The following is a 16,467-nucleotide window of genomic DNA, read 5'->3' as shown; positions in this document are numbered from 1 at the left end:
AAACAATTAGAGCAGGGAAACACTTTAACGTGATATTTGTTTCCTGCAAACTACTGGTCTGAATTTACAAGCTAAGTGCAATTATTCCTCTCCATGAATGCATCCTGTTAAACACAACTCCAGGGGAAAACAAGGCTTTCATTTACAGGGATTTCATATGAGGGAATGAGGTCATTAAAATCTAAACAAAAAGGAAACTTTCCCTCTAAATTGCGAAGGGAAGAGAAAGGAACTGCCTCACCAAGAAAGCAAATCCTCCTTTTTTTCTAAATGTGGCATCTCGGTGGTGACTCACGGGTGAGTGTGATTTGAGCTGCATCCCTACAGCCACAGCCCTTTCTCACAGATGTGTTTAACTTGCAGCAGGGCTCGTTCCTGCTTCTTACATGGAAAACATCGGGGAAAGTTTCCTGCGCCATTTATCACTCGAGATAACAAGATAAAACCCTGACTTTGGGGAAAAGCACTGCCTGAAGGAGTATTTAGAAGCACTCGAGGAAATGAGGCAGCAAGCTTGGGGCTGAACTGCAGGAATTTGGGTCTGTTTTTATATTTACTCCCAGACAGCTCCCAGGTTACTACAGCTGCAAACAGGCACCCCGACCTCAGGCAAGCACCAGCAGCCATCCCAAACCCAAAAAATTTCCCCCTTTCCCACGCAGGACAAGCTCACAAGTCTAGCTAACACCTGACAGTAGCTGCTGCAGCAACACTCAGGAAACACAGAGACACTCAGGAGGGTCACACCCTATCTCTTCTCTATAAACAGGACATGTGAGCTCATCACACTGACTCGCCTTACCATTAAATTTAAAATTTAGTGTTACACTCGGGTATCACTTAGTAAGAGCCTGAGTCTATTGCCAAACTCTCACTGCTCTTCCTCATATTAAAAAAAACCCAGAGGGGACACTAAGCCTGTCCTTAGCACATGGGCTTGCCTTTTATTTTCCTGTTAACTGCCAAATGTTACCACAGGCACCTGTTAGAAATGATCCCTTAATTCCATGAACTTCCAAAGTCACTTTATGCTATTTTCTCAAAGCTCTCTTAATCCTCAAGTACTTAAAAAAATTAAAGGAGATTAAGTGAATTTTGCAGCCACACCCTGGTTAATGATAAACTTTTATGACCAGCCTCACCCCACAAATAATGCACAATTCTTACTTATCTTCAAAAAAAGCATGCCAGCATGAAACAGCCCGTTACCAAAACGGCCTTCCAACTGGAACAACTTCCAAAATTATGTTAACACCTCCAATGTCACACAAGCTCTACAGAACAATCCCTGAATTCAGCAGGAAGTCTGCACACATCCCCTTTTTGACTGTCTGTAAATGAAAGTTTCTACCCAGCCAGTATTGGTCCTGCAGCTGTACAGAACCACGAGGCCAAGCAGTGCCAGAACCAAAATCCCACTACTCTCCTTTGTTATCCCATCTCTGATCAAGGCAGTTCCATGGAAAGCATGGGCTTTCCTAACAGGTATGTTTTAAAGGCAACAAATAAGGCTTGCACTTGCTAACCTTAAAAATTTCACATTTAGTCTTAACTCTGTGTGTCTCCCACTGCTCAAGAGAGAAAAGGCTGAAAGCACTGGACAAAGCAGCATCCCACATCTGTTAGCAGCAGCACTTCTGACTCCTGTGCCCAAGGAGAAAACACTATTGGAAGAGAAGTTTCAATATAAAAAGGATATTTTTACCCAAGGAGAGCCACAGAAAAAAATTCTTAAGGTGCAGCAATTTGTTTTTGTCCCACAAAAACCACTCTAGGAAAAAGCAGAGGCTTCATTTGTGGCCAGGCAGTGGGGAAGAGCCAAATCTGTACATCCCCACCACTCTTTGTCAGGTCACTGCTTTTTAAGTCTATCTTAAAAAAAAAAAAGGCCACACTACTGGCACTTCCACAAACTGTATTTAGAACTTCACTAACTTAACAGAAGTTCTGGCCATGAGTACATCTCCATAGCAATACAGAAATAAGGGAAATGTTCTGATCATTTCTCAAACACAGCTGAACACCCAATTTTAACTCCTGTTGTCGATCTGGGTAGCATTTTGTCCTGCCATGTGCACAGAGCACCCCACAGAGCTGGAACTAAGATTCCAAAGGCCATTGGAGGCTTGAGAGATGTCATAACCAACACCAACTTAAGTGGACTCTTTTCTTTCACTTTGGGCACTGGACAAACTTACATAGGTGCCACTAAGGGACCTGAAGCAATCCAAAGCTCACGTGAGCCCTTATTTATGGAAACACACATTCCATTTGCTCATCCCTCCCCTATGATCATCTTCCCTCTGATCTGTATCCTCCCGCACCAGTGGGATCACAGAAGAGTAACTGACATTTTGTTTACAATTAAATTCCCGTGATTTAAACTAACAAAGGAAGAGGAGCTGGCATCTCCCAAGGAAACGGGAGAGCAGGAACAGCTATTTGGGGAACGTGTGGCACTGTGGCCCGAGGGAAGCAGTTGGAGAAACAGACACACACATTCCTACCCCTGGCCAAGGCAAGGAGAGACACATCTGGGGAGAAGGAGAAGAAAAAAAAACGAAATCCAACTACTTTCTTTTGAGCCTTTATACCAAAAGCTTTACGTGCCGGATTTATTTTTTTTTTCCAACTCCCACGTGCGGAGTTTTTTTCTCTGCTGAACAGTACCACAGAAGACACCGTGGCGAGGTTACCTATCAAGAGAGCATCTTCCAGAAGCCACTCCCGTGCTGCCTCGAATGTTTACACCGGTGTTGCCAAGAGCAGATTTGTCAGGAGCATACCCAGAGCCGCTCGGACAGTGCCTGCAGTGACCCGCCGGGCAGCTGGACACAGCACAGCCCCTGCCAGCCCTGCAACAGCCTACACCCGGAACAGCGACCACAAACACCTTTAATTGAGAAGTCACCAAACCCAACAGCGTGACACGAGGCCATATGTGATGCTGTGTCCCCCAGGGCGGCTGCTCCCAGCCAGCTCCTTCGGGAGCTCACGAGGAACAAGTGCGGCACATCGGCGATGATCGCCCGCACCTGGAACAAAGCAGCATCACCTGGAAGCACTCACCGGGCACAGCCCCTTCCCCTCAGCAGACCCGGCCCCTGCCGCGTCTGAACAGCGAACAGAGGCCACCCGAACCCTCCCGAACCGCGGGTCACAGCTGGAACTCATCGGCGGCTTTCCACCTCCGGCAGGATCACAGCGGGAACTCATTTCCACGATGCCCAGGGTGGAAGCCGTCACCCGCAAGGCGCCCCTAGACACGTCCAGCCTTGCCCCAAACCACACAGAACACCACCCCGCGACTTCTTTCGGAGCTTAAACACCCAGCAAAGAGCCCCGAGTTGATGTTACTGACAGAAGCAGAGTTTCTCCGAAAGTGACCAGGGCTGCGCGTTTCCCCGCGGTTCCAGCGGGGTGCCCAGCCCGGCACAGCGGCACACGCGAGTTCCCCCGGGCACCCCAAACTTTCTCCCCACGGAGGGCGCGCACCGGGGCTGCCTCTGCGGCGGAGAGAGCCCGGGCTGGGCGGGGAGGCTCTCTGCCCACAGCACGGACAGCTGCCACGCCGGGCTCGCTGCTGTCTCCCCGGACACCGCAGCGGAGGGCGAGCAGCGCTCGCAGACCCGCCCGCGGCCGCGGCTCTGCCCGGGCACCCCCCGAGGGGCTGAGGGCCCCGGGGCCGCGTCCCCCCGCGCCCACCCCCCGCTCACCCAGCAGAGCGCGGAGGTGCTTCAGGCGGGTCAGCACGTCCCGCTTGGGGTCCAGCGCCTTCTGCGTGGATTTCCTGACGTCGGCGTGGCTCTTCCTGGAGAACATGCCGGCGGCACGGCGGGCAGGGATGGAGGCGCAGCGCCGGGCGCGCTCCCCCGCTCTGCGCGGGGCGCGCCGGGAGCTGCCGCCCGCCCCGCTTCTGACGTCACCGTGGCGTGGCGCTGACGTCACCGGGGCGGCCGCCGGGAGGCCGCGCCCCGGGACCCCCTGGGACTCATCGGGAACCCCCCGGGATCCTCTCGGAAACTCCCGGGAGCCCCGGAACCCCCCCGGCCCCGCCGGTGGCAGCTCCGGGCGGAGCCCCCGGGCACGGCGGGGCCCCGCGCCGCTCCAGGGACCCCCGCGATGCGCAGCGGAGCATCCCGGGAGAGCCGCGGGAATGCCCCGGCAGGGCAGCTGGGATGGAGCTCTCTGCTAGGTAGGCTCTTGGTTTGTCATGGAATCACTGAACCGCAGGTGTGGGTGGGAAGGTCCTCAAAGCCTTTCCAGTGCCGTGGCAGGGACGCTTTCCACTATCCCAGGGTGCTCCAAGCCGCGTCCAGCCTGGCCTTGGATATTCCCAGGGATCCAGGGGCAACCTGTGCCGGGGCCACCCCATCCTCACAGGGAAAAAGTTCTCCCAGTGCAGATCTCCATTGGAAAACATTCAGGTTTTGTATAATCACTTGCACTGTGAGTATATAAATATATAAAGACATATTGTCTTTACACACAGGGGAGGTGAAAGAGCAGGCTCGTAGTTACACAGCAAAAGCACAATCCATCCTAGAAGCAGAAGCCAGCAGATGCTCTCAGTAAAATTTCTGGGCCAAAAAGTAAATTCTAGTAAGTTTCAAAGCAGGCTGTGGTCCTAAAAAAAGAAAACAAGGGGTTTCAGGGAAGTGGCATGCATACATGCTTCTTAGTTTTTAACAAAATGGCTTAAAAATCAATTTACACGTCACATAGAAATTGCTTTTTCAGCCACGAATTGGTGTAGAAAATAAAATGTCGCAGGAATTACTGTTGTTTGAAGCAGAAAACAGAGCACTGCCATGTCTCACTTCCCCTGAGCCCTCTCAGCAATCCTTTCTGCTGCAGCTCCTCCAGCCCTGGGATGGCCCTGTGCATGCAGGAGCAGGGAAAGGCTCTGCCTGGAAGTTGCAGTGGACACATAAATACATAAATAAATAAATACATAAATAAAGAAGCAGGCTGGAGGAGGGGGCTGCAGGCAGTGCTCCTGCACGCCCTGCTTTTGAGCATGGCACAGCTCTCCCCCTCTGCAGCACAGCTGGATTCTGGAAGGGGCAGAGCAAGGGCTGGCTGTGCCACCAAACCCTGTGGTAAGAAGTGAGGAATCACTTGTTGGAGTCAGGAAGATGTAATTGAAAATGAAAATGGCATTGAAAATGAAAAAACTGATTAATCCCTTTTCTTACACAGAAAGGCTGAATGCTTGGAGTCAGCCACAGAGAATTCCCTGCTGTCACATCGTCCCTTGCTTTGGAGCCCAGCTCAGTAATTCCTGTAGCACACCCTTCCCATCCCAGGTAATTCCTGTTGCACACTCTTCCCATCCCAGGTAATTCCTGTAGCACCTGTTGCACACCCTTCCCATCCCAGGTAATTCCTGTTGCACACCCTTCCCATCCCAGGTAATTCCTGTAGCACACCCTTCCCATCCCAGGTAATTCCTGTAGCACACTCTTCCCATCCCAGGTAATTCCTGTTGCACACCCTTCCCATCACTCCATGACACACTGTCTCCTTCTGGAGCAGTTATCATTCTCCAGCAATTGTCTCAAATTTTGGGTCATGTGGTGTGATTTCAGCATCAGCAGCTTCCTGAGGACAGTGAATGGGGCTGTTCTGGCTCTCCCCTTCCATTGGCACGAATCAATTTCTGCACTTGGCTGAGAAAGCACGTGCTAAAGTCTTGGCTCCTTCTTGTTTATTTTTTTTCCTTCCCTTTTATTTTAATTGATTTACAAAACTAACAGCTTCCATTTTGTCTCCTCTAGCGGTTTCTGATTGTTCCACATTTTTTTTTCATGTTTCTGCATTGTTAAAAAAGGAGCCATTGCTCAGGATTCAGGAATTGTGGTGCTACAGCTGCTCCGATGTCTGATACCTTGTGTGATAAGCAGGGCATCGTTATGGTGCTTAGCACCAAACTGCATAGCTTTAGGCACTCAGTGGTTTGAGGTGTGCTGGAAATGCTGCCTGTGAAAAGCTCCAGGGAACAGAGATGCCATGCCTGGAATCACAGTGCTCTAGGACAGTCCTTGCTCTCCCTTTGAGTTCAAACATCATCAAGTACAATTTTTCAAATTATTCACTTAGGAGCTGGCGTAGGACAGCACAAGCCAGAGAATGCCAGTAAATCTGCAGCAGTGACTTCAGCCTGTGCAGGAGAACCACTTGTGAAGTCCTGTGACTTGTGTTTTCTAACAATATAACATTTGCAATTTCCCAGAAAGTCAGATGATGCATTTCCGAAAGCCAGCGCTTAAGGTAGAATAATTTCCTGAAAGAGATTTGGTCATTCAGCTTTCAGGATCTGAGGTAAAATCTATATAAAGCAGTCACTTCAGGCAACAGAGCAGTAATCACTTGTGGCAGAACTGAACTGTTAAAGGCCCCAGTCTCGATGTGTTTGCCTCCCAGGATGAGGGAAGAGATGAATTTGACTCTATATTTTTAGAAGGTTGATTTATTATATTATATTAAAAATATTGTATTAAAGCTATAGTAAACTGTATAGAGAAAAGAATACATCAGAAGGCTAGGAGAGGAAATGAATAATAAAAACTCGTGATTGTTCAGAGCTTTGACACAGCTGGACTATGATTGGTTATCAAGTAAAAACAATTCACATGAGACCAATCAAAGATGTACTTGTTGGTAAACTATCTTTAGACTGCATTGTACAGCAATCAGATAGTTCTGGTTTACATTTCTTTTCTGAGGCTTCTCAGCTTTTTAGGAGAAAATCCTAGTGAAAGAATTTTCGTAAACTATCACAGTGACACCCCAGCACCGTGTGGTGTCACCTGAGGGAGGTGACAATACCAGCACAGGCACAGCAGCAGGGTCTGGTATTTCTTGGGAAAATCCCTCCTCATGCAGGACCCTGCCTGCCTGGCTGGGCCCTCGGGAAGAAGACCAGCATCCCTCAGAGTTCTGGGGTGTCACAGCTCAGCCAAGACTCACAGACCAAAGGGAAGGGCTGACCTTGCAAAGGCTGTCCCCGCAGTGCCCGCCCCGCCAGGCTGCTGGCACTGCCCTGCCAGTGCTGGCACTGCCCTCCGGGCTGCTCCTACAGGAGTTTCTATTTCAGGCCTTGCTCCAAGCAGTACAGGTGAGCGGCAGCACATTCCCAGTCCAAAATAGAACAGCCTGAATTATTAATATGCGTTTGCACCGCGGGCCAGCACGCTCTGCCTGAGCTGCACTGCTCATGCCCTTCCTTCCCCCCCATCCTGGAAGCAGCCTGGTGCTGCAGAGTTTGTGGAGTTTGTGGAAATGTGACACCGGCTGCCACCTGAATTTCGCTGGACCTGATGAACAGGCAGGGTTTCTTTTTCCGTGGAGCCTGAAATTTTAATGGCAGAGATTAAATTACGGAACTTCTCCGCTTGCTTGTGTCAATATAACACTTTATACTGAGCCCAGGAAAAAAGGTAGGGGAAGAGTAAACACGGGAGACTTGCCTCCTGAGCAACCTACAGGTGAGGTAATGGTTTCCTTAGCATGGAATGCCAGTGCTGACTTTCTGTCCTTCGAACCAAATGCTTCAAGTTGCATTTCGAAAGTTGGTTTTGTGTCCTCTTGCATATCCTTGGTCCAGCACATCCATTAAGGTGCCTGAGCTCCTTATCCCTGCATTGGAATCAGCTCCCTGGATGCTCCTGGCTCATGTGCAGGGGCTTGGCAGAGCTTTGGTGCTGTGCCAGCGTGCTGCGTAAGGAAATGAGGCTCTGCCCTCTCTGCCCTGGTATGACTAAGCGTGTGGAAAAGACTTTTCCAGTGGGCTCCGGGTTTGGGGGGTTACTTTCCTGACAGTGTTCCTGTAGGGCATGCAGGCATGGCCCCTGCTCCTCTGCTCTGCTCAAACCACACAGTAAGTGCTGAATTTCTACTAAACGCCTGATTTCCTCTAAGTCTGGATCCTGCAGTCTGCTTTCCGTGGATCAGCTTCTGCAAAGGTTTGGAGTTTATGGAGGCAAAGGTGCCTCATCCATTTAACCCTCAGTGAGGGTCTCCTCCAGCCCTTCTCATTTGGCACCCAAAGTAACTCTCACTGTCCCTTGGCCTGTGGAGTTTTATTTAGGAAAAACCTGTTGGAAAATTTCCACCCATTGCAGCATATGAGGCAGCCAGATGTCATTCTTATAGTAAAAATGATAGACAGGAGAAATCCACTGTCAAAAAACCCTGTCAGATTTCCATCTGCCAGAATCTCCAACTGTGCGGAGGGGGAAAGGGAAGGATTTATGTCTATTGATGGAAAAAATTCCAAAATAGAAGGAACAGGGATTGCATGTCCCCTGATACCTTCCTAAAGGAAACGGTATGAAGGATGTGAAAATTTAATGGAGTAAAAATATCAACCCACTAAGGAGAGCTCAGACTGCCTTTGCCAAAGGTTGAACTGCGCCAAGAAGTTGTGCAAGCCCGTAACCTACTGCTCCAACCGAGATCTTTCCATGAGGAAATGTTTCAGCTCAACTTGAGGGCTGGCCTGAGAGATGGCTTACACAGTAAAAAACAGGAAAATCATCCCTGTGCTTCCCTGCTCCTTGTGGTGTGGAGCGGAGATAAAGTGCCGCTTGTCTCCACCGCATTAAATCCGAGATAAGTGTTGTTTACTTCACCCCTCTCCAAGAGGAAAGGTCACTCGTGATCTCTGTGGAGCTGCAGCAGCAGCAATTTCCTCCTGGCAGCGTTCACCTCTGGCCGGGTGAGGCAGAGCCCGGCTCCCCTCCTTTGGGGACGCTGTTAACCCTGTCCCTGCCGCCCGTGTCGCCGGGGTTGGGCTCTGAGCACACGGACACAGGGTGTGGGCTCTGAGGTGCTGATGGGCAGGCTCGCAGAAACACTTCTGGTCCCAGCAAATGATGCTCAGAGGGTGAAATAAGGGTCGCTTGCTCCTGCAAGTTACAGAGGAAGGGTCGTGCCACCTGCAGAAAGAGTCTTTGTTTTCCTCTTGTCCCCTCCTCGGCTTTCTTGGATTTATATTGCTGTGTATTTAACCTAACGTCTTTTTTTTTTTTTCTTTGAATATTATGTTCATATTTTCATTTTTCTCCCATCTTCTGTTGGGTGTATTTAACCTAACGTCTTTTTTTTTTTTTCTTTGACTGAATATTATGTTTATATTTTCATTTTTCTCCCATCTTCTGGTGGCTCTTTATCACTCAGAGGAAAAATAAATGAGGAAGGGAGCAGCTGACTGGGATCGTCCTTAAGCTGGGCTTTGTTAAGACCTGGAATGACCACTCTGATTGTCCTAGCCCTGAGTGCGGTTTATTCTGACAAACCAGGCTGTGTGGTATCTTCAGTTTTCCTTCGGAAGAGAAGATCTCAAATGCTTTTTTGTACATGAGAAGGAGAACAAAAAATCCTTCAAAATGAACCAGTAACACACAAAGCAACCACTGGCCACTGATGTTCACACATTCTTCCTTCTTTTCTTCCTTTGCAAATGAACGACTGCAGAAAGCAGTGCAGTAATTACAGCCTGCAGAAACAGCTCGGGTTTTCCTCCATGGACAAGCCTGACAAAAAAATAACAAAAAATAATTTTTTACCAACACAGCTGGTGTTCAGATGAAATTATGTGGTTGGCTTTGAAACAGTATTAAAAGAGAAATTTTAATTAACCTGTACCACTGAGTCAGAAGATAATATCTGATGCATCTAACAGGCCTACAGACAAAATATGATAAAATAATTATTTGCAATTAGATATATGCATTACAGACAATGTTGTAATTAAAATGTACTTAATGTCACAGGAGGTCCCTTATTATCAAAATAATTTGTAGGACGACTGTGGAAACAATGTGATGATAATCCATCCCTCTGGCAAAAAACAATCAGAATTTGCCAAGAGCCCAAAACATCTCTGGATTTGGAGCAGACACCAGCACGGTCCGACAGCCCAACTCCTTTCCCCAGTGCTGAGTTCTGCTTGTCACCAGGGTGGGCACAGGGCACCCATTTCTTGCTGTGCCTGTGTTCCTCAGTGCCCTGCCAGGAGGAGATGTCCCTGTGCTGTCATATGACTCCAGGAGTGGATGCAGTGCAGGTTAGATGAGGGATAGATGCCCCAGGTGCTGCACTGTTCTTCTCTGGGGAAAATTGATAATATCTGTGTTCCATTATTTGCTTATTATCTGCACTGAAAAGGAGTGATCAAATTTACTGGGACAGGTTATTTTCCTACAGTGGCCCTTCCAAAGCGCTTGGGCCACGAAAGGACTCAAACCCAAGGAAAAATTAGATTTATAGTTGCTTGATACTTTGCATTTACATCTCTGGAGGAATCAAAGTGAGGGCCTGACAAGCACTAAAAGTGGGGGGATTGCTCAGGCAGCCTCTGAGAGCCCGTCACCTTCAGAGCCACCTCTGCCTGAGCCTGAGCCATTCCTTGGAGCTGCCAGGAACCAGTGCCAGTGCCAGCTGCCTGCTCCAGGCCCTGACCTCATCGGGGATATAATGAAGGCTTTGGCAAAGCTCTCCCCCTGATTAACATTTCCCTGTCAGAGCTGCTGCTCTGCAGTCAGGGGGTGCTTGGCTGTTTCTCAGGCCTTTTCTCATGGCCACGGTTTGGATTTGTGCCCCCCACACTTGGAAAATGCCTCTGGACGTCGATGGAGGCTTTGCCTGAGCACAGAATGAAGAGCCAACCTCGTCACAGGGTGCACCTTATCCCAGGGACGTGTCCTTCTGGGGAGGATGTGGGGGCACCCAACAGTGGTGTTAGTGCTTATTTATGGAAATAGATAGCTCTTCAAATCTTAAACAGTAACAAAAATCGCTGCAAAATGTATTAAAGTGAAAGAATGGCTCAAGGAGAAAACACCCCAAACCCCCAGTATATCATCAGCTGTGTCTTTATCTTCCTTACGCTTCTCCACTTCCCCGTTTTCAAGAGAACAAAGAGAATGTGCCAAAGCTGCTTTGGGATTTCAATGAAAAATAATGAGAATTCATTGCTAATTAGGGCTCCAACTGAAAAAAACTGATCTTTGCAAGGACACTGTTAATGAACTTGTAAATTGAAGCTGCAGACTTGCATCCCTATAAACATTCCCTGGGTTGGTTCCGTGTGTGTGTGCAGGAGCAGTGAGTGAAAGTGCCCAGAGCTGGCACAGGTGGCCTCAGTGCCCAGAACTGTCCATGGCACTTTGGAAGTGGCAAGGCTTAATGTAAGGAGCTGCTGAAAGCTAAGCTGAAGGCTTAGATGGCGATGGCACACGTCTCACAAAGTGTTTGTAAAAAATAAGAATGGAAATTCGTGATGTGTTTTTGATCAGCCTTAATCTAATTAGAAATTCGTGTCATGCACTGTTGAGAGTGGGGGACAGCCACAAGTACTTGGGGTGCTCAGGTGTCACTGCAAACAGCCATGTGGTGGGGATCTGCACCTTTATCCACTCCCAGGGCATTTTAACCAGGATAAGAGCCTGCCAGGACCCTCCTGCACAGTGCTTGGGGATTTCCTGCAGCCTGGGCCGTGTGCTCCAGCTCCCAGGTCGGGAAAGGAGGGGCTGCTGAGAGTTAAATGGGAATGTAAATGTGCTGGGGGGAAAACCCTGTTCCTTTTGCCCAGCTGCTGATTTGGGTAAAGGAAAGCAGAGCCAAAGCTGGCAGTGCTGGAAGTGCAGCAGCCACAGCAGCACAGCCCCCTTGCCTGACCCTCCCTTTCTCTTCCTCGTTCTTGGCTTTCTGGCATTTGCAGGAGGCACATCCCCGTGGCTTTTTGTGCCAACACTCTTTTCCCCTCTCCCAGGAGAACACTGTGAAGCCACTGGAGGACAATTAGAGTGTAAGACACTCTTGAAACCTGATCAGAGGTTGGAGATGGCAAGAAGCAGATAAAATTCATGTTGATTGTACGCATTTTCCGATGAACTTACAATGAAACAGGAGCTCACACAGAGGGTGGTGCCTCTGGGGATCAGCTCAGGTAGGGGCACCCACAGTAGGGAGCTCAGGACCGTGCCTGGTTGGCTTTTGGAATATGTCCAAGGATGGAGCCTGCACAGCCTCTGCAGATAACCTGGGCCACCAAAAACAGGGGGATTTGTATGCCTGAATGGAATTTTCTGGATTGTAGTTTGTGTGTTTTCCTCTTTGAAGGAGGTTTGAAGAAGAGGTGCAGAGCACTAGGGATGAAGTGCAACATGAATATGAGGGGCGCAGGAGAGAAGTGAAACAGTTCATCCTTGTTCTGGTATTAATTTTTTCTGTTTCATCCAAATGCATAGATTTTATTTCAGAAAGCGTGTCACAGCTGATGAGATCCATAATGGAGCCATTCAGGGCCATCTCGGAACATGCACTTTTCCCACATATAATGATGTACCTGAAATTTTGAAAGATGGAATACTCATTTGCCAATTTAAAAAGAAAATGGAGAGAACAAGAGAGAGAGAGGCTCGTGGAGTTCTAAGTCTTCACAGGAAACTGATGGAAAAACACATGTACATTTAGAATGATGTTGACATTTCTGAAATCAGAGATATGGTGTTTTATCTAAATTACACCAAAGCCCTCCAAGATAATGTGCCGTGTAATAGCTGCAGTTCTAGGCACTATTTCATTTTCAATTTTCTGTACAAAAAGCATGATTCTTATCCACAGTTCCAGTTCAGTGTTTGACAAATTATTCTCATGCACTGCCCAGCTGCACCCCATGTAGGGAAAGAGGGGAAGAGGCTGCGGCTCCCCCCTGCCAGCATTCCTGGTTACCTGGAGAGGAGGCAGAGGGGCAAAACCCAAGGCTGGGGCTGGTGTGCTCTGAAGGGCCCTAAGGCACAAAGGAGCAGTAGAGAAGCCTGGGGAGCTGGGAGCAGGTCCTCAGGAGCCTGTGGAGGAGCTGCTTTGGTGTAAAAAGCAGGTAAGACCTGGTAAAAGCAGGTCCTGCCACGTGTCCGTGTACCCCCGGTGCTGCTGGCTGCGAGTGCTTGTGTGTGGCGTGTGCTGGGCTCATGTTACAGAGGTGTTTCCTTCTTCTTGGCAGCTGGAAAGCTTTAAATCCCTTTGGCACCTGCTTGGCATCACTGGTGATGCCACTGGCAAGGCCTGGTCTTTTCCTGGGAGTGACCAGGTGTGAGGTGTGGAGAGCAGGATACAGGTGGAGCCCATGGGTTTCTGCAGGGTGCAGGAGGTCCCTGCAGTACTGCTCTGACTCAGGGGGCGTGTGCTGGTGTCATGGTTTGAGTCTTAACCTACCACAGCTGGGACTGTGAGAGGATTATGGGTTTCTGCAGGGTGCAGGAGGTCCCTGCAGTACTGCTCTGACTCAGGGGGCCTGTGCTGGGGCTGTGAGAGGATAAAATACCTGCCTGCCTTCAGGAGCTCCCTCCTTTCCTGTGGGTGTCCACAAGAACCAGCATGTGCTGGAGCAGGATGCCCTGGGAGGAGAATGCGATGGTCTGACTCCCTTCAAGTCCTTTGGCCCAAAGCTGTTGTTTCCAGCACTACTGGGCCAATATTCTAGAAAAGTTTGGCAGTGTGGGAAAGTTATTTCCCTTCTGCAGGTGTGCTGAGTGAGGGAACCTGGAGCACGAGTCAAGAATTCTGTTTAGTTCCCACACAGAGAGCAAGCTACCCTGATGGAGCTGGCAAGGGACTGCAGGTAAGTTTGGTGACAGATGCCATGGGCTTGTCTGAAAGGTGGGATTTCCACTCACATCCCTGGCTGTGATGGGATGGAGAGCCTGCTCCCTCTGCAGGGAGCTCCAGCTGCATGGATTTGTCCTCAGCGTAGAGGCAGGAAAACTCCTTTCTCCTCAGAAGTCTCCTGTGAGATACCAGCGGATGAAATCTGAAAAGATGTTATTTTTGGCACACATGCTGACAAGTGAGTGATCCTCAGCAAGCCGTGGGCGCATGCAGTCCCAGGGATGGAGGTAGAAGCTGGGATCTGCAGAGTGGAAGCAGGAGGCTGCAGAGTACCTTGTCATTAGCAGGGGAAGGAGGGTTTTCATGACAACCAGAAAGCATCAAAATATAAATTAAACTCTGCTAGGAAATGAAATTCAGGGGACAGAAATAGTTTCCTTGGCAGGCCAAGAATAATTCTGGCAGCACTCAGACTGGTTGCTAAGTGAGGGGGCAGAGCAAGGGAAGGGTAACAGTGGCTGTGATTATGGTTGCTGCCTTAACAAATATATGCATTACAGGTAGTAAGAGCCTGCTTTTAAACCATGCAGGATTTCTGTGTTTGGAAACAGAATAAGGGAACCAAGGGTCAGAAGAGCCTTGGTATGCATCTCAAAGTCTGTCTGTGGTCGCAATAAACGTGTCTGTTTCAGCTGGTCTCTGAGAGTGAATATGTATAAATATCTGAAGTTGTGCTAGGGTTTCTGAACAGGGTTTAACCTTTTTCAGTGCCTGTGCATTGGCAATGGCAGCACAGCATCAGGAGGGGCAACTGTTGTGAGGAACAGCTCATTGCAGACAAGTGCAAGGGAAATGGCTTTCATTAATTCCTGCCTTTATGTCGGGCCCTGATCCAGGTTCCCCTGGGATGGAGGCAGAGCTTCCCCTGGACTGCAGCAGGTGTGGGATTGAGCCCTGCAAAGAGCCCACTGGAGGGGACAAAAGAAGATGGAAACTGCAGGATTTTGGCCCCGGGTGTAAATGGTTTATGGTATTTATTTGTCTTTGTCAAACGTTAAAAGCCACAGCTGGAAAAGCGTGTCAAGTAGTTACAGAAAATACAGCGACCACAGCTCATGCCAGCTTGCCCCAAGTCTGGTTTTGTGCATTTTGGACTAGTGCAAGAGCCACGTCACTGTTCACAGCCAGGGCATAGCAGAGATGCTTCTGCAGTGGAAGTTGCTGACTAAATTGAGGGCACTGCTATTTTGGGGCAGATATTCCTTTCAATAAGCATGACAGGGCAGAGAGCCCTGTGACTCCCCTCGGGGCTGCAGGAGCCGTCCCTAGGAAAGGGTGTTAAAGGTGTTAAAGGGTGTTAAAGGTCCTGAGCCTGCTTGGTGCACAGGCTTGGGTGCAAACTTGGAGTAAAAATACAACTGGTTTACTTGGGGAAGCTTCTCTGTCCCAGTGCGTATTGTGATCTCTCTTTCATACACACCCCCCTGATTTTAGGGGTAGGTTGTGCTCAAACATTCACAAAAGTAAAAAAGGCAGGAGGAGAATCTCTGAGCAAAAATGAACCTGAGATTTGAGTTTGTCAGGTCCTACCCCTGCACACGGTCTGAGGTTTCGTTGTGGCTCAGGCTTGAGGGATGTTGTGAACATTTTGGCTTTAATGTGCAGCAAAGAACTTTGTGTTTAGTGCAGCGAGCTCACAGCTGGACAGGGGTGTGTTCATATTCAGATTTATCTCTTAAAGAAACCGACTGGGGCAAAGCCAGGCTCATGTGTCACAGAGCTCTGGAGAACTCTTCTCTGGAGGGTTTGTACCAGTCTCAGAATTGGTGCTGGATTTGTTTCCATCCTCAGGAAAAGGAAAGGCATAATGGGATAGCAAAATGATTAACCCACATAGAGAACTTGCAAAATTAGATCTCTCCTGGGTCATTAGGCTGGACACTTGTGCAGCCAGAAAAGCTAAAAAAATGGCTTGCAGTGTAAAAGATTATGCTCTTTAACTACCTGCTATAGCTGGTACTGCTGTAGTACACTATAATTTGATTTACTATTGATTTTCTGTCCTGCAGTTGTTGGTAGCAACCATACAGACCCTTTGGTTTAATGCTTATTTGCATGTTTAATTACTCTATAATAGTGCAATAATTACCGTGTAGCTACAGAGGAATTACATGGTTGTCTGTACTCTGTAAACCAGTGTCAACCTCCTCTGCAAACAAATAATTATGTAGCTAACATACCTGTTTAACTTTCCCAGGAATTAGCAGAGGAACAGGAGAAATGCAGAAGATACAGTTGCTGGGGAGTTTAATTAATTATTTATAGTTTTTCTGTGTAAAATTCTTTAGTTGCCTGATTCTATCTGCTACCATAATGTCAGACTGTACAAACTGGAACCGGGGAAAACATTGCTATGGAATTAAAGCTGCCGAGGCTGAGCTCTATAACCATAACCAGTGTTATTTCAGAGCCTGGCCATTCTGCATCTGCAGGTTGTGATGGAACAAATGGAAGTACTTCCAAACAACTTCCCATGTGCAGCTCTGACTCCTGCAGCCTCCTCTGGAAGTCGGAGGAAAGCCACGAGGTGGCAATGTGCACCAGGAAATAAATCTGCCGGGAGCTTCTCAGGGATCAGTCACTCAGCCCTGAAATGCGGCTGGATGGACACTTGGCCTCCCACAGGAGCTGCGGCACGATTTGATCACCTTTTCCATGTAAAAAATAGACATTTGTTTTCCCGGGACTGAAATAAAAAAGCTGTAGGGATGAACATCTCCTCCTCCCGCATTGTTTCGTGCTGGTGGATATACTCAGTAAGTTTGTGTGTTTGCTTCAGGCTCGGATGTT

At 48.7% G+C, this 16,467-nt stretch overlaps 1 protein-coding gene and 1 long non-coding RNA gene across 3 annotated transcripts in view; one reads left to right on the top strand and one right to left on the bottom strand.

Annotated features, from left to right (window-relative positions):
* Positions 1-3,870, bottom strand: part of RALGAPA2 (Ral GTPase activating protein catalytic subunit alpha 2) — a 95,309-nt gene extending 91,439 nt beyond the window's left edge. Inside the window, exon 1 of the mRNA XM_041417284.1 lies at positions 3,717-3,870. Coding sequence (XP_041273218.1) covers positions 3,717-3,822 — 106 coding nt within the window. The 5' untranslated portion in view covers positions 3,823-3,870. The remainder of the gene's footprint in view (positions 1-3,716) is intronic.
* A 70-nt stretch (positions 3,871-3,940) lies between these two features.
* The window catches only part of LOC121342677, a 67,953-nt gene continuing 55,426 nt past the window's right edge, over positions 3,941-16,467 (top strand). For both annotated transcript variants that reach the window (XR_005953596.1, XR_005953595.1), the window contains exons 1-2: positions 3,941-4,195; positions 5,203-5,309. This is a non-coding gene — a long non-coding RNA (uncharacterized LOC121342677). The remainder of the gene's footprint in view (positions 4,196-5,202; positions 5,310-16,467) is intronic.

Source organism: Onychostruthus taczanowskii, unplaced genomic scaffold (assembly GCF_017590055.1).
Source record: "Onychostruthus taczanowskii isolate IOZ18803 unplaced genomic scaffold, ASM1759005v1 scaffold55, whole genome shotgun sequence".
Taxonomy (NCBI): domain Eukaryota; kingdom Metazoa; phylum Chordata; class Aves; order Passeriformes; family Passeridae; genus Onychostruthus; species Onychostruthus taczanowskii.
The sequence above is the reverse complement of the archived record's forward strand: the minus strand, read 5'-3'. Positions and strand labels throughout refer to the sequence as shown.